General features: G+C 39.8%; 1 protein-coding gene across 7 annotated transcripts in view; it reads right to left on the reverse strand.

The window, feature by feature from the left end:
* Nucleotides 1–21,966, reverse strand: part of SFI1 (SFI1 centrin binding protein) — a 32,155-nt gene that overhangs the window by 6,900 nt on the left and 3,289 nt on the right. For all 7 annotated transcript variants that reach the window (XM_075041700.1, XM_075041703.1, XM_075041705.1 and 4 more), the window contains 21 exons: nt 20,309–20,488; nt 19,162–19,233; nt 16,799–16,906; nt 16,400–16,494; nt 14,699–14,816; nt 14,323–14,425; nt 12,741–12,897; nt 11,797–11,958; nt 11,287–11,357; nt 9,999–10,091; nt 9,573–9,670; nt 5,934–6,015; nt 4,831–5,009; nt 4,522–4,597; nt 3,633–3,728; nt 3,161–3,237; nt 2,402–2,504; nt 1,791–1,887; nt 972–1,132; nt 475–549; nt 115–189 (listed from right to left, as the gene is read on the reverse strand). In XM_075041700.1, coding sequence (XP_074897801.1) covers nt 115–189; nt 475–549; nt 972–1,132; nt 1,791–1,887; nt 2,402–2,504; nt 3,161–3,237; nt 3,633–3,728; nt 4,522–4,597; nt 4,831–5,009; nt 5,934–6,015; nt 9,573–9,670; nt 9,999–10,091; nt 11,287–11,357; nt 11,797–11,958; nt 12,741–12,897; nt 14,323–14,425; nt 14,699–14,816; nt 16,400–16,494; nt 16,799–16,906; nt 19,162–19,233; nt 20,309–20,488 — 2,278 coding nt within the window. The remainder of the gene's footprint in view (nt 1–114; nt 190–474; nt 550–971; nt 1,133–1,790; nt 1,888–2,401; nt 2,505–3,160; nt 3,238–3,632; nt 3,729–4,521; nt 4,598–4,830; nt 5,010–5,933; nt 6,016–9,572; nt 9,671–9,998; nt 10,092–11,286; nt 11,358–11,796; nt 11,959–12,740; nt 12,898–14,322; nt 14,426–14,698; nt 14,817–16,399; nt 16,495–16,798; nt 16,907–19,161; nt 19,234–20,308; nt 20,489–21,966) is intronic.

The raw sequence follows: 21,966 nt of genomic DNA on the forward strand, positions 1-21,966 counted from the left end.
AAGATGAAAAGAAACAGATATTCAGTGCACATTCTGCTGACTGCAGTCAAATCTGCATATGATCTGCACATCTGCAAATTCACCTGTCTGCCCCTGACCCCCACACACTCTTACCTTTCTCTGCAATGAAAGGGACCAGTGCCACAATGCTTGCACCGTCTTCCGCTTTTCCCATCGCTGCCACAACAGCTATCAGGGAAAAAAATTGCACAGCAACCAGGTCAGGAGTTTGTATATCCCACACCAGAAATGCTAGCCAGAGCATCAACCAAACAGGAAGTGCTGGCGGAGCCATAGCAGAATAACCTACTCAGTTCACCCAGCATACGACAAGGTTCTCTTGTGCTAGTTGAACCAAAAATCAAGAGAACGTTTAAATAAATTCTTGTGGTCCTCATGTGTAAATGGCATATGAATGAGAAGGGATAAGGATCAGCAAAGAGCTAGATACCTACCCAGGGGACAATTCCTTACCTGTGTCTTCCAGCAAGAGAAGGAAGCAGAGCAAAGTCTACGAGTCATTAGCCAATCTCCCTGTCTCTGTAGTAGCTGCAAGGCAATCAAAACAGTGAGTCACTTGCAGACAAACCCCACTTATCTGAGCCAAATGCTATTAGAGCAGAAGAGGTACCAAACAGCTTTTTATCACCCTCCTTTTGTTCTGTTGAGGCTACCCTCAATATCTAAGTGCCTTACAGTGTAACCCCATTTGCAAGTATCTATGAGCCCAGCAAGGATTTCATTAAGAGTAAACGATCCCACACATGGCAAGCCCAGCTTGTCATCTCTTAAGTCTATTAGTTCTATCAAAGCTTCTTCAGGCAAGACACAGGCATGTTCCTTCCTCCTCAATGCACAAGGCTGTCAGCCAAGACCACCATTCCCTTCACCAGGGCACAATGGCCTGCTCCTCCACACTCATAACTTTCCACCCTGGGTCACTGGCTGGGGAGGTTGCTGATCCTTCTCACCATTTTCCCAACACGCTGCTGATGATATTCCTTCCATTTCACCAGGTACTTCTGGAGTAGGTGCTGCTGGTGGTGCTGTACTGCCCTTTGCTGCTGAGCCCTCAGCATCAGAGACTCCCTAGTTAATTCCTTCCAGTGAAGAAACCGGGTCTGTAAACGCACTGTTAGGAGAAGATAAATTAACTAATGTACCGAAAGGAGATTATTAATCTCAGAGAGTATCAAGTGATCAGCTACTCTTCCAGACTGTTTTAGCAATACTTAACACTGACTATACTCAGCACTAGGAAGAAAGATCATGAAACACTTCAGGTAATGGACAGCAAGCCATGACTTGCAAATCTTCCCTGCTGCCATTGACATTCTTTATAAACTTTAGGAAATCATTTGCCCTCCGTGCTCTTCTCACGTCAAGAACGTGGCTGGTATCATTGCAGAGTTTGAAGGCCTTTCGGTATTAATTACTAGAGAAAGATTGAAGCAGTAATTGATAAGATTACTTGCACTGCCCTCAAAACAGAGATGTCTGAGTTTCTCAAAATTAGTAATGGAAAATTCCTTTGAGGAAGGAAGTGTTAACATCCCTTATATAGACAAGGAACCAACAGAGAAGCAGTGTCACACAAGCAGCCTTCAACAGATCACTGGGGTCCCAAGTCATTCCCCATTCTATGGGGACGTCCTTTGCAGGCTTAATAGACCATCCAGCCATTTCATCTGTACGATGACACAAAAGACTGCCCTACTAACCCATATCTTTCTAAGGATCGTACACAGATAACTAAGTCTTTTGAGAGTTTAATACTTCCATCAGCTCACCTATATCCAAATGTTTTCTGGCCTCCATCACAGCTGTCACCTTCTGCTGACGGCAACGCACTTGTAGCAAGGCAGTATATCTCCACTGTAGCAACACCTAAAGATGTAATGCAAACAAGAGAGAGGATACAGACTAACACTGCAATGTTCTTTGGAAGGGGAAGCAGTGTACTGCACATTGCTGGCACCATAACCATTTCCATCTCATTTTTCATGAGGCTCAGCAAGACAGTTCAAATTTCCTACAAATTAAATACAACAGTATTTCAGAGGGTCCCCCAGCATTTTTCAAGGCATCCCTCTTTTCCATCCGTCTGTCCACGCTGCACCCCGTCCTCCCTGCCCCAGGTAATACTACTAAGCAGTATCATACTACTGGTTTTCCCTTCCTTCTAGGAAATGGGGAGAAAGAAAGGAAGAGGAAAAACCATGAGGTCACTCAGAGACAAATTTCAGAGATGCCTGTAAAAATAAGATGGGACTCCCACATTTTATACCTTTCTTAGTAGTGGCTCTTAGATTAAGTTTTCAGTCCTTCTAATTGCATTACCTGACCCCTGCCTAAATTACCATCTGTACTTAGACCTTGGTATCTGCTCTACAGACCCTACCTTTGACAGGATTGCTCTCCTGTAGTGCTCATCTGCCTGAGTAGTTGCCTTCGCTTCACGTATAAGAGCAAGGGTATTTTCTCTCCACGTGCACAGAAGCTGTCTGAAGGCAAAATACATAAAAAATTAAAAAACAAACAAAAACCATTAAGAATGATTCTCACTTGTTCATTTGGATTTGGCACCTTCTCACTCACAGGGGAACCAAAACCAGCTGCCTCTACAAACTCAGACTTGCAAATCAACTTCTGCCCCTTCAGGTCTCTGCTGAAGAGAAGGCAGTGCAAAAACAGAACACACCCTTAAATATAGCATCTTAAGCTAAGTCAGTCAGGCTCTGCAAGTGACTCAAGTTGTATAGCATTAAAACAAATGAGGTAGTTAAAACTAAAGCAACTACAACAAACACAAAGTGATATTATCTTTAATCGCTCTCCTCCCTATAACGCAAGACAGCCTCTACATCTTCCAGACTGCTTTAATATCTAGCAGTCAGAATCTGTGCACTGCAGGGAATGATAGAGTCTGCTCTCTGCTCTCTCTTATGGGACTAAGCAGAGATGTAAAAAAAAAAGTTAAAGCAATCCAGGAAGAGGTTGACTTCTTTTAGCTAGATGACCTGCACAGAAATAAATGCACAGTAGAGTCAATTCCCAGCACTGAACACTCAAAAATTTACAAATGTGGCAGTGAAAGAGAGTAATTTGACTGCAGTGCAGTCACTTCTCTCTCACGCTGCACAACGAAACATAGACTTACCGCAGCAGTAGTCTAGTGTGCTGTTTCTCCTTTTCAGCTACTTGGTATAGAACGCACTGTACGTTATGTTGGTAACTCTGCAAGAAAAGCAGTGAGAGGTAAAATTTCCCTCAACTGCCAACATCTCTGAGGAGAGGAGACATCTAGAAACTCAGCAGTAGAGTATAGGGAAAAAAATTAAGTTACAGCCACGGAAATCGAACACTGCTTTTCTGAGATGAACAGTCATTACACACTAGTTAATACTAGCTATTATATACCCTTCACCAAAGCCACAAGATTAGACTGGTTCTTTTGCTCCAGAAAGCAATGCTAGAGCTTATACAACCCTATTTACAACAGCCTCCATTCTACCTTGCATACTTGGTGTGTAAGTGCCTAGAGTAAAACAGCATGGCAGCTCTTCAGTTCTCACTGAAACCCTTAAGCACACACAGACAAGTCCCTCAAAGAAAAGGACGTTCCCTCCTACCTTCCAGGCTGCCAAGGTCTTGCCCAGTAATGTGTGCCGGTAATGCATGTCTGCTTGCACCAACTTCCTCCACTTCTCACGTTGATGTCCCACATACTATAATGCAGGGGAGAAAAAAACAAAAACAAAAACAAAAAACAAAACCCCACATGTACCCGTGATGGAGGGAAAACAGGCAATGGTAGAGAGCAGAGGGAAAAGGACCATTCCCAGTCTCTGGGGAAACATCAATGCTTTATCTTGCTGTAATAGGTTTTCACTGAAACTGGTGCTGCACTCTGCTATTCCTCCAAAAGGCCTAGTTGAGGCTTTTTTTTTTTCTGCCCTTTTTAGGAATACTCTTGAAGACTGATGTAATTCACTCAGCTTAACAGTTCTAGACCAACAGACTAGCATCAACTCTAAACTTTCTCACAGATTCTCAAGACATGCTGCAAAGCACATCTGGTACATCACATCATGGTAAGGAAAAGGCCCAGCATAAGAGTGAAGTGCCATCTGATAGGGCCTGCCATGACCTGTACACAACTACAGACCATACACCATGGCCTTGCTGCAAACTTTTAACTTAAGTAAAATTCTGAGAAGGACATACACAGTACTGGCTAGGGACAATTTCATCACACTAACTCTGGTGACATTCCCAGATAAACCTCCTAAACTATGGTCCCATTCTCACTATATCTAGAACAAGAAGTCAAAGAACTCTCCTCCTTACACATTTCCTGTTCCGCCCACACAGAACTGGTTTTATCCACCTGGAAAGGGAGGAAAGCTTAGGAATGACTAGTAATTAAAATAAACAATTTAATTTCTAGCCGTATGGGTACAAGCAATCTGAACATAACAAAAAGGATTCAAGCTCTTCCCCATCTGTTAACTCTCTCACCTCCTTCCACTTGTTCCAACTCTGCTGCAGACACTTTAAATATTGAAATCTTAAGGCTTGCATCTCCTTGAGCCTCCTATAAGAAAAATAATTTAATTATTTCTCCTACAATTCAATCCATGTTACTGAACCTCTCTAGCAGACACTTGAATCCACACTTGCTATTTTCAGTTAAGTCATTTACTGAAAGACAAACTAGTAGTTTCCAAAGGACAAATAAGGAGTCAGAATCTTTGTGAATTAAATGCTTAGAAGTAAGCCACCACAAGGCCAATCCAAATAATTCTCCCTTTTAAAAAAACTTCTTACTCTGTTTTTCTCTCCTGAGTATTTTGCTTCCACAGACCGAAAGCCTTTAGCAGCAGCAGGTTGCTGTAGTGATCTCTCGCACGAACCAAGCCCTCTTGCTCCTCCAAACACACAGCTGTTCTTCTATACCAGAAGCGCCAGCAACAACGCAATAGTTGTCTTTCAAAATGAAGTACAGCCTATAATGGAAAGAAGGTGGCAATGAATTCATGACACAGGCCAGTTACAAACAGAAGAGAATTCCTTGAGGATGACATGCACAGAACTGTCCAATGTTTGTTCTCCTCTTCTCACCTTGAACAGCAATGGACATGTCATGAAAGGCCCTTTGCTGCAAGTTTATGTGAACATGTTCTACAGGTATCTATTTGCATGCAGATGGAGAAACTGTTACCAGAAAACAGTGGGCCAAAGAGAGGAAAAATACAAGCTGATGAGTAGCATGTGAAAGACTCCCAAGAACCGATAAGCTCCAGAAACCAGTCCTGTTGAATTTGCAAGAACCGATAATCTCAGAACACCAGGAGCCAGCCATATCTGCACAAGGCCACCCACACATGCTACCATCAACTATGAGTTGTGTAAACCTGACCACATAAAAGGCAGCAGTGGCTGCTATGTATAAAGACTACAGGATTATATATATACACACACACCTCTCAGGATATGAAGGACCCCTTAAGGGTCTTTATAGACACCTACCTAGAAGCAACTAGCTTGTCAGTACAACCCTGCACTTCTTCAATAGATTGGGGTTGGCTCTTTATTCCTATTATTGTTTCAAGCAGCTAACTATGAAACAGACTGAGTGTGAGAGAGAGCACGCACACACGTATTTACTGGCTGAGGGAATAAGTGAATGAACTGTGTGAATAGCTATCCTCTAATAATAACAGCTTAATTCTACTATTAATAAACAGCTTAATTTAAAAGATTGTGATTAGTAAATATTGGTTCTTTTTCCCCTGACTTGATCCCCCACCTGGGAAAAGGGAATTTACAACACTCAAGTCCATCTCATGCTAATGCATGTTCCCAGACAGTGACTAAGAAATCATCCCCTCTATCTCCTAAGCAAGGCCAGGTAAAAGAGTTACATTTACCCTCTCCTCTCCCATTCTGTATTCTTGCTGCTTGCAGGCATTCAGCAACCACGTGTCAAATACCTGTTTCATCAACACCCTCCTGCAAGCAAAAAGGGAGAATGTCAGCACAGGAGAGAATTCCTTCAGAAAAGAGATTGTTTTTATGAATGTCAAAAGACCAATCCATCTACAACTTAAACAGTTACTTGATTTTTCATATCATGCAAGCGTTCTTTGGAAATCGGGCAGCTATATGTCCTCATTATTCTCTGTGTTAAAAAACCAGGCAATTTGCCCCCTGAAATCTTACCCAGAATACATGAGACAAGATTAATGAATTTTCTGAAGTTACCAGAACTCCCTGCTTTCATTCAGATAATTCAAAAGATCCTTCTGACTTCTGACCAATTAATTTCATTTATAAACACACAGAAAGAAAAAATTATATAATAACCTTTTATTTCTTCTCCACTGTAAATATAGTCCACTCCCTCCTCCCTTGGAAATATTTTGAAAATCCTACTTTACTTTTTTTATTTAAAAACAAAACAAACAAACATTGTAATAGGACTTGAAAAAAATATAACAACAAATAGTAAAGAGCAGCATGGTCTGATCTCAGTACTGAAGGGATTCTACCAAAGCTTTCTTCTATGAACAAGGTCAGGCTATTTCCCTCATTATCAAAGCTTCTTTCTCTCTAGATGAAGATAATACTTGCTAGTCTGCCTCCTCCCCAGGGATGCACAAGAATCATTATCAAATAGTATCCGCAAAATGCAATTAATATATATTTTTGATGGAGTACTATACAACTTTCACAGAACAAGCATACAGTAGAAGTGTCCTAGTCCAGAAGTCTGAGCTACAGCCTAGTGGAAATAGCATGCAGTTCAAACTACATCAGTTATTTCCAGAACTCAGTCACGTGGGTGTACTAATTAGATTGTCAGCAAGTCTCAGCTCTTCTCTAGTCTAAAGAGACCCAAAAGATATTTTGGATTCTTACCAGGTAATTTTTGGTAGGTAGCTGTTAGAGCTCATTACAAGTTCATAGGTTGGTAAACAGTATGAGTTAAGTAAGTCTTCCTGGAGGGTACTGGTAGTTGCCAGCAAGGGTGTCTTTGATCTGTAAACAGCCACAAATCTCAATTGATGGCTCTTCTGGAGTATCTCCTAGGTCTTACCACCAGACACAGCAATTGGGGCACTGACTTGTGAGACAGCATGTACACGCATCAGAGACCAACAGAGAAGCTGAGTTCTGGCAAGCTGCCATGAAAGTTTTACTTAGGTCTGGTTGGAAAGCAGCCCTGGACCTCTGAACAAGGAACACACTTCTTATAATTTGTTCTTTTGTGTTCAGGAAATAGGACTTCATTTATACCCTTTCTAAAGAGAAAAGATTGCACACAAAAACATTCCTGACCCATGAAATCAAGGTATGCCCACAGAACCAATGGGAGCCTTCAAACCATCTGTTCATCCTTTCCCTGGAGAGAGAGGCATAAGTTACATTGCAGCAGTTGCATGCTGCAACTCATCTTCACTAAGCTTAACCTCCTGAGTATTTGACCCTTTTCTCTCTCCTTGTCTCCAGAGGGTAAGCTAATGCACCACAGCTGCACTCTCACACCAGTTGGAAAAACTCTTAATTGCTTGCAGAAATGCAGCTGCCCTTATTATTCAGCCTGCCCTCCAAACCTATTTGTGAATCTCCCAAAAAGCAAGCCAATATCCAAGGCAAAACAGACTTTCTGCAGCTTGCTTTTCAACTGTGAAGCCAGGCTCCTGATGACAGAACAGTATGAATCTAGAACACATGGTGTGATCATCCTCTGCCAATGAAAGGTATAAGGTTCCACGTCTACTAGGAAAGAAGATTTGATGTTGAAAAACACTTTTTTTCTCTCAACTTACACAGGAAAAAGTGTCCCAGGAGGGGACTCACTGTAAGAGCATATTTCCAAACATACCCTTTTCCCAAGAAAAGCAAACTTTTTTTGGTTAGTATTCTAATACAGAAAATGGGAAATAGGTTTTAGTAGCATCAAAAATCATAAATCTACCTGAAGACTCAGCACTGAATCCATGGGTAAAAATACAAGCCCAGGTAAGGCCTTTAAGTCATCTCAAAAAAAGGCAAATACTTTTTTTCCTCTCAATCAATATTCCCCCACCTCTGATTTCTACAAGGAACAAGTACACACTCTTGTAGCTCCTGTGCATGTCTGTGCCTCCATAATATGCCAGTAAAAGTAGTTAGTAAGATATATCATTGCTCTGAGACAAAGGCTAGCGGTTGAATTTTAAGAGTCCCACAATGGTCTCGGAGCCAGAATTAAAGCTTGCAGGCACACCTTGTTTGTTTCATATTGAATCCAACTGCACATACTGCAACTGACTATAAGTCAGTTGTAACCAGAGTAATATTTCTTATTTCTTCAGTGACCTCTGAGCAAAACCAAAGTGATCCTGATGCCAAGCCATCAGGCAATTTGAGAGATTTGTGCAAAAATTATGCCCTGAAAATATAACAAGAATCAACTCTAATTCAGTACCAAGTGTATCAGTCACTCTTGTAGGATTAGCCTCTCTTAAGAAAATTTTAATACTTAAAGCAAACTCTGCTAGGAGGATTAAAAGAAATGAGATAGAAATTCTATTGAGTAGAATATACTGATTAGGCCACAAGGTAGTTCTCTGAGCTGTAGTAAAATCAAGTATTTTTTTGAGTGCAGGCTGTGCTAAGCTCATAAAGAACATCACACATAAGCTTGCACAGCAGAATGAAGGTTCCCTTCCTTCCTTTATTACCCTGCATCTAATTTAAACCAAGCAACTCTATGTGGCTTGTTGCACTAATATACTAACATGGTGACATCTCAACAGGTTTCATTTGTTTGAGAGCAACACCATAGTATTGTGGTTGAAGTGTTTTCAGTTTCAACTCTAGCCCGAGGATCTGAGCATTGTGGAGTACAGCATGCTGTACTGAGTAGCACAGACCTGTCTTGTAGAGGTCTCATTCTCTCCAGCTAAGCTTCACCAAAAAATCAAGGAAGTTCTAAGGGAACAAAGTTTAGAGTATTTGCACATCCTGCAATTTTGGGAGCAACTGAAAGCAGCATTAAGACCCAACAGACAAAGGAAGCATAAGAATCAAATATATACCCTTTCAACTTCATCATAACAAACATGGTCAAATTTGAAAGCCTTCTGGCTGCTTTGTTAATGTTGACTTATTCCTAGAACTAAATAAATTTAGCTTCTACAAAAAAAGCCTTTCCTTCACTCTTAGAGTACCTCTAGCAGCAGAGATAGCATACACAAGCCATCAACTCCCCGCTCCTCCCCAAAGTAAAGCAGCAGTAAGCATTTTGAGCTTTGTCCATGCTCATGCTGCAACCTACTGCTCTTACCCGTAAAACATCCCACTCTTAAATCCAAACAAGCCTCAGAGCTAGGCTTAATCAATCTCCCTCTCACATTTCACAGAGAAGCAGGAGACATAAATTGTCCATTACTCATAGAAATGTTAGAGCAATTGGCACTAGGATGGTCATGCCCCCAAAGGTATTACCAGATTTTAAAAGAGAACCAAAGGCCCAAAAATCTCACATTTGCACAAATTTATATTAATATTTCTCTTCATACCTGTAATGGGCATGAGCCACTGATGTTAAGGCCTGCTGCTGCTGTTCTTCCTCATGTTCCAAACGGGACTTCCAACGGTTCCAGAACTTCTGCAGCACCTGCAACAAAACAACAAAGACATGAAAAAACATAGATATTGAGGGAGGAGAAGAATGCAAAGAAAGAAATAATTAAATGTCCTACTGAAACTGCTTGTTTTATAACCTGGTATGAATTTTTCTGGTAAAAGAAAAAGTCACCATAAATATAGGAAAACAGAAATATCTAAGACTGACAGCTGACTTACACAGGAGATTTTCTGTGGCTATTAGTATTTAGGAACACAGCCACTGATTTAGTAAAAAAAGTATTTTGTAGGTGAAAGTGGAAGCCAATAGGAAAGCTCAAGAAAAATTAACACAAGAACAAAAATAAAGTCAAACTCACTGTAACTTGATGCTGACGGTATGACAGATTTTTTCTCATTTGCTGAAGACGAGCGTTCATGACATTCTGCCAAAGACCCTTAAACCCAAGTTTCTGTAACAACAAGAAATGTACACAACTTCCATGTAATCCAAAATCAGCAAGCACTGGTAAGTTTAGAACCGGCTGCTCCTTACAGACAATCTATGTTCAATGCTACTCCTTGTAATAGCTAAGATTTATGAACTTGTAATCAAAGCCATGCATCAATTTCCTCTCACAAATCGTCACTTCTCCAGCTAAACTAAAATTCCCTTCCACTTTCCCAGGGTTTTATTGCGAGACGTCGAACTCCTTATTCGGCTATCAACACTACTACCCAAGTCCTTTCCCGATCTATCTCCTTCAGTTCAAGACTCATAACTCGCTACTTATCAAAAATAGAAAAGATCCACTTCCCTTTTAGGTCTCCTCTGCACAAGGTCTTTTGGTCTACAATCCCACAATACCTTGATTCAGGGATGAACATGGTAAATAGCATTATGAGAGCATCCTGCCTTAAAGTGCTCTTATAGTCAATAATGTTTTCAGTCTGTGATCCAAACAGGTTTATTGCCATTCTTTGGATGATCGGTACTGATCCACGCTTGAAAATAATTCAGTTCCAAAAAACCTAGAGGCTTGCTTGTGCCCACCTTTCAGACAGCCTTCAAGGATTTCTCTTTTTTAAAACAAACAAACAAAACCCACCAAAACAACAACAAAAAAACCAAACAAACAAAAACAACACAGAAGAAAAACAACCCACAAGACACCCAACTACCTGCATATGCAATAAGCTATCTTTGGACTCCTGTGAAAATAAGCATGTATGCATTACAGAGGGAAAAAAATATATTTCTTGTAGCAAAAGAGTGTAAGCAGACAGAAAAATCTGGGGTAGAGTGGAGAAGGAAAAACAAAAATATCAGGGCAAGCCAAGGGGAAAATGCAATCTCATGGTGAAATGGCCAGGGAGCACAGTAGCCCAATACCATCAAGATTAATCTGCTACGTCACCAGTTTCCCAGTTGGAAGAATAACTATTTTGGAGAGCAGCATAATTTCCCCATTTGGATTCAAACAGCAGATTCCAGAACAGTTGGAATTTATAAACCTGATGCCTGATCCAAACTCACCATGACAGAAAATGGTGCATCCCCCACCTAACACCCACACACCACTGTTAGTATTAAAACCACACTGCCAGTCAGAAGTACTTGAATCCTCTCCACAGCCTCTTCCACCTGACACATAACAGTGCTCTTACCAACAGATGATGCTTGTAGTGTTTTTCAGCCAGCTCACACTGTCGAGTCTCTTCCACACACAGTACAACATCTGTCACTGAGTTAAAGTATCGTTTACACAGAAACATCCGCTCTGATATATACACAACTTTCTCCCACAGAGGGGCACTAGATCTCCATCTATATTTGCTTCAATATTTGAATTGCCAAGCACTGTTACCTGCGCAAGTTTTGATTACAGTCAAGCTTTTAGATTTTGCTGGCTTATCACAATACATTTCTGTTTCACTGTTAAGTAAGGAATTCCTCCCCAAACTTATCTTCTGCAGGCTCTTAGCTGTCAACAGGCTACCATACTGTAATTGCAACAGTTTTATTAATTGTTAATATAGCTTTACACACATCCTTCTAATGACAGGGTTTGCTGTCACCCACACTACTGCACAACATTCCTGCTTATTAACCAGATCTTTCCCCCACAGGAATGCTTTTAAGCTGCCCCTACTAGGGACTAAATACAGATTGGATACAATGCTTCCAGTGTGCAAAGACTCTCCATAAGGCAATCCTCGCTGCTAATTTTTCAATGTCCTTTTGGTGAGCATGCACTCTTCTCCTGCACTCCCATGACAGCTGCCAATCAGACAAACACTGCCGGACTATCCTGCTTTGGTGATGCTCTTGGGCCAGCTCTAGAAAACAAACACACAAATTACTCATGACTTGTTCCATCATGGGTTCATTCATCTCAGATGAGGCCATGACATTTCAGCCACTGGTTCTGAAGTGACAGAAACTCTAAAACTGAAAAATGGTGGTAAGAATTCACAGTAATACTCAGCTATAGACTATGTTGTTCTTATTGATCACAAAGGCAGGAACGTGCTGTACTGACTTAAGAAGGGGAAGTTAAGACACTGCATCACTTTTTCAACATACACAAGCTTGCTTACATTTCAGCATACTCTTATTACTAGTTCCCAGATATCCAAGCTGGATTCTTTTCTACTACCACCACTCAACAGGCAATTCACACAAATGCCTGAACTCATTCCAGTGGCTTCAAGGGAAGAAACGAAAGAACTGGTGTAATAATCTTTACCATCCTGTATGAGTTGTGATTTGTCTGATTATCAAGAAAATCCACATACAGATTGATTGATAATAGTCCTGAATATATCCTTCTCACAGTTATCTCAGTCAATATAATATGCAATGTGCAAGTTTTTGTCAAGGGAACTGTAAAGCATTTTCTTTTAAATCACATGTAAAGCAGGTGATCTTCCCAACAGTTCAGTATATAACCTTAGCTAGCCAGGCCTGTAACAGTGTACAGTCCAAGTTGCACCTCATCATCTGTTGAGCAAGCAGAAACATTACAGCCTCTCTTAGAATAGAAAAAAATAAATAAATCACTGTGCCCTAAGCAAAGGGGCTGAGCCCTGTTCTGCCCTAACTCACCATTTTCACTCACCATTCTGAAGTTTCTTTTCTCTGTGGAGGTTTAAGTATCCTAGCCACGCTTCCATGCACCTCTTTAATTCCCAGTGCCGATGGTGAGTTACTGCCTTAGTCTCCTTCTGCTTGTCATTCTGGCTGTATAAATACAGCTCTCGCCACTGCAACCAAGCCTGACCAAACAATTGAGGAGGCAGGGCAATAAGGGAAAAAAAGGGACAAGATTAGGGAAGTAGAACAAAGGAGAAGAGGAAGAACACACAGGCAATAGGAAATTCCATGTAAGATCTAAAGGTGAAAGCCATGAGCAGTGAGGTTCCTCCCCACAAGTGGGGAAAAAAAAATCAACAAACAAAACCAAACAAACACCAAAGGAATATCAGCATAGAAAAGGTCAAAGAATATTGATATCAAACTTTTTTCCTTTTTTTTGGATACTTTTGCACTTTTTCCATTAAAAGGCCAAAATAATACTTTTTGGACAACAGGCTTTCTTTCAGATAGAGTATTTTTATATAAAAGAGAATCACATCTTGAGATACGGTAAGATTTCCCAAGTCACAAGTTTATCTCCTTAGTAGAACAGTGGCCTCAAACAGGCAGCGTTACCATCTCACAGCACAGGCCAAATTAAATACCATCACCTGTTTTTAACGAAATGGACAAAAAGCCACAGTTCCAGCAAAAGAAAGAAAACCACACTATTTTCACATCAGCTAAGCTGAACAATTTACTGAAGGAGCTGACAACCTCTCAAGAACATGAAATGCTGGATTGTATTTTCTTACCCCAAATTGAGTTAAACATGCTCACAGAAATTCATTAGGACATAAGAAATGTTGTCTTACAAAGAGGCAAGGTGCCGTCAAACAGCTGACCAGTGCTATTTTACCTCCTAATGGGACAGTGGATTGGACCTCTGTGGAGTTTGGCATTCTAGAGAGCTGGATACAACTACCCTTCATGTCCTGCTCAAAATGCCACAGCTGCAAACTCACACACCTGTTTTCTTTTACCTCTTATTTACTTGTGGCTAGTTTCTCTGGTGGAGAGAACTCTGATGCTTTCACTATCATCAAGCATTTTGTAAGACAGTAATAATTCCTTTGGACATTCTGCTTCCCAGCAAATATAAGACATGGATCCAGTTTGCTCTGCCTAGATTGCTTGTAAAGAAATTTTTCTTGTAAAAATATTGTTTTGACCTTCTTCATAGAATATCTCAAGTTGGAAGGGACCATAAAGATTATTGAGTCCAACTCCCTGCAGGACTACTTAAAACTAAATCATCTAATAGCATTGTCCAGACGCTCCCTGAACTCTGACAGGCTTGGTGTTGTGACCACTTCCCTAGAGATCCTGTTCCAGTGACCGACCACCCTCTCGGTGAAGAGCCTTTTCCTAATGTCCAATCTGAACTTCCCCTGACACAGCTTCATTCCACTTCCTCATGTCCTAATATGTTCTTCCATCATAAGTACTGCAATTTGCAAAGCAAATGATTATAAGGCCTATTTTTTATTAATCTGCAACATTAGTCACATGTGCATGCAACTTAAACGTTAGAAATGGTAGTAGCTGAAGCTCCAAGGACTTACTCGAAATTGCAGGCTCTGGGCCCAGTGCTGCAGAGCTAAAATACTCATTTTATGTCCACTGCTGTTCTGGTAGTGTCGTCTTCTCCACACTGCCCATGATATGCTGCCAAAACAATGTTACAGACATGTTCAAACACAGGTACCATAGTTTGGTGCAAGAAATCACCTTCCTCTCACTGGTAAAAGGTACAAACAACAATCATTTACATTCACAGCCTACAGGCATACCAGAAGAATTCAGACACACACACCCCTCAAAAAAAAAAAAAAAAATCGAATATGGAACAAAGTCACTGCAGGAAAAGATAACAGAACACAGGTAAAAAACATGGCCTTATAGTCAGCGCCCCTCTGCCTGCTTCCACTCCATTCTTACCGCAAACAGCTTCTTTCCCTGAAAGCCAGTGCCACAGACTGCATCCCATGTTTTGTCCTTTGAACATCAACATAAACGAGCCAGTGCTGCCAGGTCCTGAGCAATTTTTGCTTCTTTGCTGTGCACAACAGAAAAATTGGAGCATCTTAAGTTCATGCAAGAATCTGGCATTTTTTAACCACTCCATAACACCACTTGTCCCCAACCTCCAGTCCCTTCAACTCGCAGTGACACCTCGTGGGACACCCTGAAACAACAGCCACCAGAGCCGCAGCCACAACCATCCACCCTGGCTGAGGGTGCCACAGTGACAAGAATCTCTGAAACGCTGACAGCATCATGCCACTTGTTCAGAGCAGCGTGAATTATCAGACAACGGCACTGCTTTGTCTTCAGTGCTTACAGGGTATATAATTGTATAACAATATTCAGCATAACAACCTTATTGGGTAAGAATTACAGGATTTTCTTTGGTTCGTTTTAAAAAAAAAAGTTCATCAGGTTCATCAGTGGCTTTTCAAGAGTTATTCTCTATTACAAGCAGAGAAATCAACCAGAAACAAGTCAAGTTTATTTAGCAGGTCAGTCACACAGCTAAAAACAGAAGTGGTGTCACAAATCCCAGTTTACCACTTTATGCAGTGCACTGCACTTTCTCCTCACAACAGTCTGGCTTGTCAGAACTGACACTATTGAAACAAAGTTATTAGAAAAAACACCATTGATTTCATGCCACTCCACACTTACACCAAAAAAACCCACCACACTTTTTAAAGATTTCCTTGTGATCTGGTGAATCAAGTATTAACCTACCTTAAAACAGGCTGCTTTTCTATCTTTTTGACTAAGTAACACACAGCTGCTTCTCCAAGTACTCTGGCCTCACTCAGTAAGAATGGAAATCTAGATAGCCTATCAGTTCGTTTTGAAAGGTGCCAGTCTATATAATATTCTGAGGCTACATGCATATGCAAAGAGAGCAGTTAACTTATTTTGCAAATCAGCACAGAACAAAAACCACAGCATCATCTTTACAAGAGGGTCATCCTCCCCTTCAGGGAAACATATTCCCTGAAACCAAAGGATGTTGCAACCCATATAAGCAATGTCATCAACAGGACAAATTCATTGCGGAACAAAGAATCTACATAATAAGACAAGGGGCACTTCAAAAGCTTGGGCTGCTTTTCAATTGCAAGACACAAGCTGGAAGGAATACTGAATACAGATAAAATATGTGCAGTTAATACCACAGGGAATTATTAATTTCTATAGCCACAGTTGATAACAGAATTCCAGCAACACATTCTAACAAAAAATATTTATTTGACCACATACTGTGATAAAGTAAAAGAAAAAAAAAAAAAAACAAAAAAAAACCACAAACAAAAAAACCCGAAACCAACCAAACCACCCCCCCAAAAAACAAACAACGCAATCCAGAGCAGATGGAGAGGCCCTTAAGCTTATTCACTGGCATCCCTAAATAACTATATAGCCACACAGTAGTGCATCAAACAGAACCCCCCTGCCAGCTTTAGACAGACAACCATCTGTACCTAAAAGCATTACACTTCCATGGGGTGGGGGAGGTCAATGTGCAAAGGTGCACAAGGGAAGAGATTCTTTGTAAATATTTCCTTTGGAAACTCCCATCTCAGTATGTCCCCAAATAAAGGTAGTTACCATCACTTCACTTACCATGAGACTCCGCAACACAGTATTTGTTCCTCTTTCCTTGTTGCTGGCATACATAGGCTCTCCAAGCCTTGAATATCAAATTCTGGAGTAAATGCCTGAAAAATGAAAAAAGCACTATTCAGTGAAATAGCTACCAATGCCTAGAAATAGGATTCTTGCAAGTTCAATTGCACTTTAAAGATATGTTGGATAGGAAATTTTGACTTCATCCTAAGACAAGAGCAACAAAAAAAAGAAAGAGGAGAAGATAGATATGAAAATAAGCAATGAAGACGTTGCTCTTGGCCTAGAGGTACTGTTGATGTAACTTGCTTACTGGCATTAATAACTCCTTCAGAACCTAAGGAAAATTTCTCATACTGCTATATACACACAATAATAGGAAGTCATGTCACAAACCTGTAATGGCTGCCTGCTCTGAGGCTGAGCTTCCTTTCTCTGCAAACAGTCCACCACTCCTTCCACTCTCCAAAAGTTTTTTGAAGAATCTTCTGGTCATAAAAGCATCTAAACAGTTGAAAAATTTGGACATGGGAAACTTCATACAGGTTTCCAGGTTGACCAAAAATCAGTTTTCATGAAGATTACGCTACCTCTTTTCCAGTCTTGTCTGATTAGCCTAACAGCATCTAATTGCATTTAAAAAACACTACCCTACTGTGACTATTTATTCCAAGACTCTATGAAGTATGACAAGAAGCAATCAGCTTAGTGACTGTAAATACTTCACATAAAGTCAAGGAAGGAAAGACTGATGTTAACTAGCTGGCCAAATATCACAGTGCCAGTTGACTTTAAACCTATGAATAACTTGCATCTTTTATCCTCAGTTCTGTTTTACTCAAAAAAACAGCATGGTTGATAATGATACGTGTATTTTCCTTGCTAATTTTGTTCTTTGTTATTTTAACATAAAATACTTTACGTATAGAAATAAATACAAAAGCTACTTCAGATTTTATAATGCTTTGATATTTCCATTGTGTTCTTAGAAAGAGCATGTTGATCTTAAGTTATCCCAAATTTAAAATCTTCCCAAAGATCACTTAAATAGGCTTCAGAACTCCTTCAGCTAGTTACACATTGTCTATGCTAAAAACGAAGCTGTTCATCTGCTCATGTACCTTCCTTCTCCTTCCAACAGATGCTAAGCCATGTACAAAATGGATTCACAAGTCACACATGACCTTCCAATTCTTTAAGCTCAGTAGAACGGCCTCTGCTTTTATACCCAGATTTAATTAACACATACCTGACCAGGTAAGAAGTGACACTACATTGCAACTGAATTGTGAACAACTGAAAATTCAAATATAGGAGGGTCTGCATGAGGGAACTAGCAGTTCGATCACCTAACAAAAAATAATGGTCATAACCTACTATTTCAAGCAATTTTTTTTTATTTTAAAATATTATCGCAAACATTTTTCGGTGTGGTCAAGATGACCCGGGCAGCAGCACAAGAACCGGAAAGTCTCATCAACTGGAGTACAAACACTTTCAAAAAATTTCTCATCTCTTTGTGATGGAGAGAAGGAAGACAAAAGGACCCATGAAAACATATAAGCTAATAAACAAAAAGCACACAAGCCCAGACTCACAACCTTTGATCACAACTATCCCACTAGCTTAATGAAATTGCTCATGTCTGTAATAACAGGATTAGGCCCAGAATACCTAGAGGTCCCTCAGTGAAACACATATGAATCCTCTCACAAGTTGCAATTCATAGCTACCTACCCCAAGCCAAGTTGCTAAGTCATTCCAAGCACTCAAGCAGAAAAGAAAAAAAAAAAGAAAAAGAAATGAGCTATACTTTATTTTTATTTTACTTGGTGCATTAACAGAACATTGCAAATAAAAGCTAAGGAGAACTGGAGACTCCTAAATCTAAAAAAACAATTAATTACTGCTTATGTTCTTTGCTGAACTTTAAAAAACATATTTCCACTCATCCTCCTAAAAAAATAAATAAATAAATAAATAAATAATTGTCCTGAGTTTACACACAAAGTAGTGCAAATTCAGTATATGGGATAGCAAGAACAGCAAGATTCACAGGACAACTTCTGGTTACCAACTAAGGCAGATGTAGTCAGAGTATATTTGATACAGTACAATGAAATTGGGTAACTTATTCTGACTGTAACAAATGCAGGTCTTTCCACTGGGAGCTGCTTCAGTTCCCAAGGGTGTGGTCAAACAAGAATGAACATGGAAATTAAAGCAAAACAAGAAAAGAGTATCAAAGTGTTAGTTTTCAGCAGCTGACAGAACACTAACAACAGAAATGAATTATCTGCCGCAGGTATTTCAAAGTCAGACAGATACAAAGCATATATAGATATACATTAAGAACAATAGTGCAAACAATACAACGAACTGAATTTCACGATCCACCTCCAGTTATAACTTTGAAAAACTGTTAAATTTAAAGCAGGTGTCACAATCATACCCCATCATTTATATACACGTACAGTTCAACTTCATCAAGACAACCACTATTCCTACGAATTTAGTTAGTAAAGTTTAACCATGATTATTAAAAACAAAAAAAAAGCAGGAGCAAGAAGCGTATTCAAAGGAAACCTTCAAGTGATCCGAAAGACATCCAAATATTTTCTTGGCAACCAGCGCTCTCTTAGCCCAATGGTATAGCACTAAACCACAAAAAAAAAAAGCAAACCAAAAAAACAAAAACAACAACAAACCCAAACCAACACAAAAACACCCCCACCCTTGATTTCTGTAATTTTATCTACCTGGCTTTGGAAGGGAAAACTTGTCCAAATGTCTTTTTTGCCCACAGATGGAAGAACTTCCTTGCTAAGTATCTGGAATATAAGGAAAGGTTAGTTGTCTTTGTACTCTCCCTCTGTTAATTCCCAGGCAGCAGTAAAAATAGGAACTTTTACACTAGTTTCACTAATAAAACTAAGGGGCTGGTTTTCAGAGATCAATGCACATATAAAATATTTACACCCTAAAATTAGTACCTGTAACAGGACTATTCACCAAGCATTAAGAGAGGCCCAAGCATCACTGCAAGACCTGAATTAGGACATACTTCTTTAGGAAACCTAGAGAGCTTAAATGTCTTCCCAGCAGCCCACTTACACCCAGCGATACTAATGACCAGGCTGCCAATTAACTGGGGAGCCTTTTTGTGATTTAGAAGAGGTAACATAGCTGTCTTCCTGAAGTCAACCAGCTGAGTCAGACTTGTTTCCAGAATACTTGAGCCAATCTAATATTTATTCCTGCCTGAAACCAGCAGATCTTCCTTCTTCCTACCTCCCCCACAGCAGTTCACTTCTCGGCAAGCTTCTAGTAGCAGTTCAACTCAGTAATCCGTAACTGTGATATTATCGCCCTTCCCCCACCCCCCCGCCTTTTTCTTTCAAACGGATTTTAGAGTTAATTGGCACACAGAGGGCCCCAATAAGCACCAAAGACATCACAAGGTAATTAATTAAAGCACACAGCCATGAACAGAGCCTCCCTCTTTCAGCAAGTCTGAGTTGCTAGATCAGCTCCACTTGTTCAACAAATATTAGGCTTTTAATCTCGAAACAATTACCATCCCACCTTTGTCAAGATTCTTTCAACAAACAAAAGAAGTAAAGAAACACAAAAGGAGGGCAAGACTAAATCATTACACTGGCAGTCCCCATCAAAGCATGCTGTTAAATAGCTATTTTTAAATTTTGCATTAGAAAATCAAATATATGTGAAATCTGACTGTGCCAATGAGTGTCCTCAAATTACCACAAGACACCTTCAGAACTGTCTGGCACACCTGTGAACAAAAACCTTTGCCTTAGCCTGCACTTGTACTACTAAAACCAGACTTCTTTAGGTCTGATCCCCCTGCTCCATTCTGTGAAAATTATGTTTTGTACTCATCACCTGATTTGGAATTCTTTTAACCTTCTTCTGTGATGCCAGGTATAACCAACTTGATCCAGATCGTCATGACCTCTGTCCTGAACTCGATGTCTGGCAGATTGGGGAGCAACAGATTGCCCAGTTGCATGCATCTGATGCCTAGGTAGTTGTTGGATTTCATGCATCTTCAGAGATTTTGAACTTGAAAGAAGAAATATTTTCTGTAAAACTACATTCACTGCAAATAAGTGGCATTATTTCGATAAATTAATCTATAACAAAGGTATACCATCACACATAGAAGTTGACCACTACAAAATGTTAAAACACGTTTATTGTCTCTTTATCAGGCATTTTTCACTATCTGGAATTTTAAAGTTGTTTCCGCAAGACAAGCGGGAAGATACATTTCACTGCAATCATGTCACAGACAACTCCTACAGCTGAAATGTAAAAGCACTAAAACGCATTTGTGCTAGCCCTCCCATGTGTGTGCATACAGTACGCCTTTGCAGAGATTTGAATGTGTTTTTCTGCCTTTTATTCTCAAGCATATCAAAGTATTCTGTCTATAGCTGAAAAATTCTCTTGAGGACTAGCGAACTGAAGCTAAAATTTGCCATTTTAACACGAAATGCACTTACACATACAGTTATTCTACAAGAAACTTTTTCCTAGTTTTGCTCGTATTTTAACTGTGTTTCTTCTTTAAAAAAAAAAAACTAAACTAAAAATCTCTTCCTGCTTTTACACATTCATCATTAAAAAGCAAGATTAGGTATATTTTTCCATCATACAGTTTACTTTCACGTGTAGTTCTAATCTGAAAAACAAGTATGTTTTTATGAATCCCAAGTATTTTGTCTCAGTAATTTTCTGAAAACACGAATGATTAAAAAAAAAAATCTAACCAGATAAAACTTGCTGAACCAGTTGTATTGAAGCCTCTTTCCCAAAACAAATGCTGCCACCACCCTGAAAATTTGCACATTAGAACCACAAACACATTCTTGAACTCCCAAACAGGCAACAGAAGAGGATAGTCTGAAGTCTCACCCTAATAATCACCTGAACTGAACTACGAAAAACATGGCTGCAGCCAGAAAAAAAAATAATGGTTCTACGAAGTTTTTGGAACAATCCATACTACTAAATTTCAGGAGTTCAGCTGAACAACTGCTCACAGTATTAACAACAAATCATTGGGGGGGGGGGGAGACACGGACCAACAACAAAACCAGAACCCACCTCCAAAAAACTCTCAAAGGAGAAAATACAGTATTTTTGGCTTATGCCAGCAAGCTGCAAGGAGCTAAAACAAAGCTAATGAAAGAAAACAAGACCTATATTTTGTGTGAGAAAGAGAAATTCTTGTTCTGTAAAATATTATTCGAATGTTTTCTGAAAGAGGTGGGCCCCGTCTGGCAGATGAATAAATTCTGTTCACGTCAAGATGCACAGTTAGGTACGCACTTTTGAAGAAAGGAGTTTCAGGCACTTTTAAAATTATGCAAAATAGTTTTCAGCAAAAGTTCTTGTACACCTCTATTAGGCCCAATTCCCTTTAAAATCTTCTAAATTGCTCCAAAGGTAAACTGGTCTGACCACATGCAATGACAATGTAACGCAAAGTAGTCAAAAAATCAAGCTCGGGTAGAGCATGTAAAAGTTTTGTATTA

This window comes from Buteo buteo, chromosome 11, assembly GCF_964188355.1.
Source record: "Buteo buteo chromosome 11, bButBut1.hap1.1, whole genome shotgun sequence".
Lineage (NCBI taxonomy): Eukaryota > Metazoa > Chordata > Aves > Accipitriformes > Accipitridae > Buteo > Buteo buteo.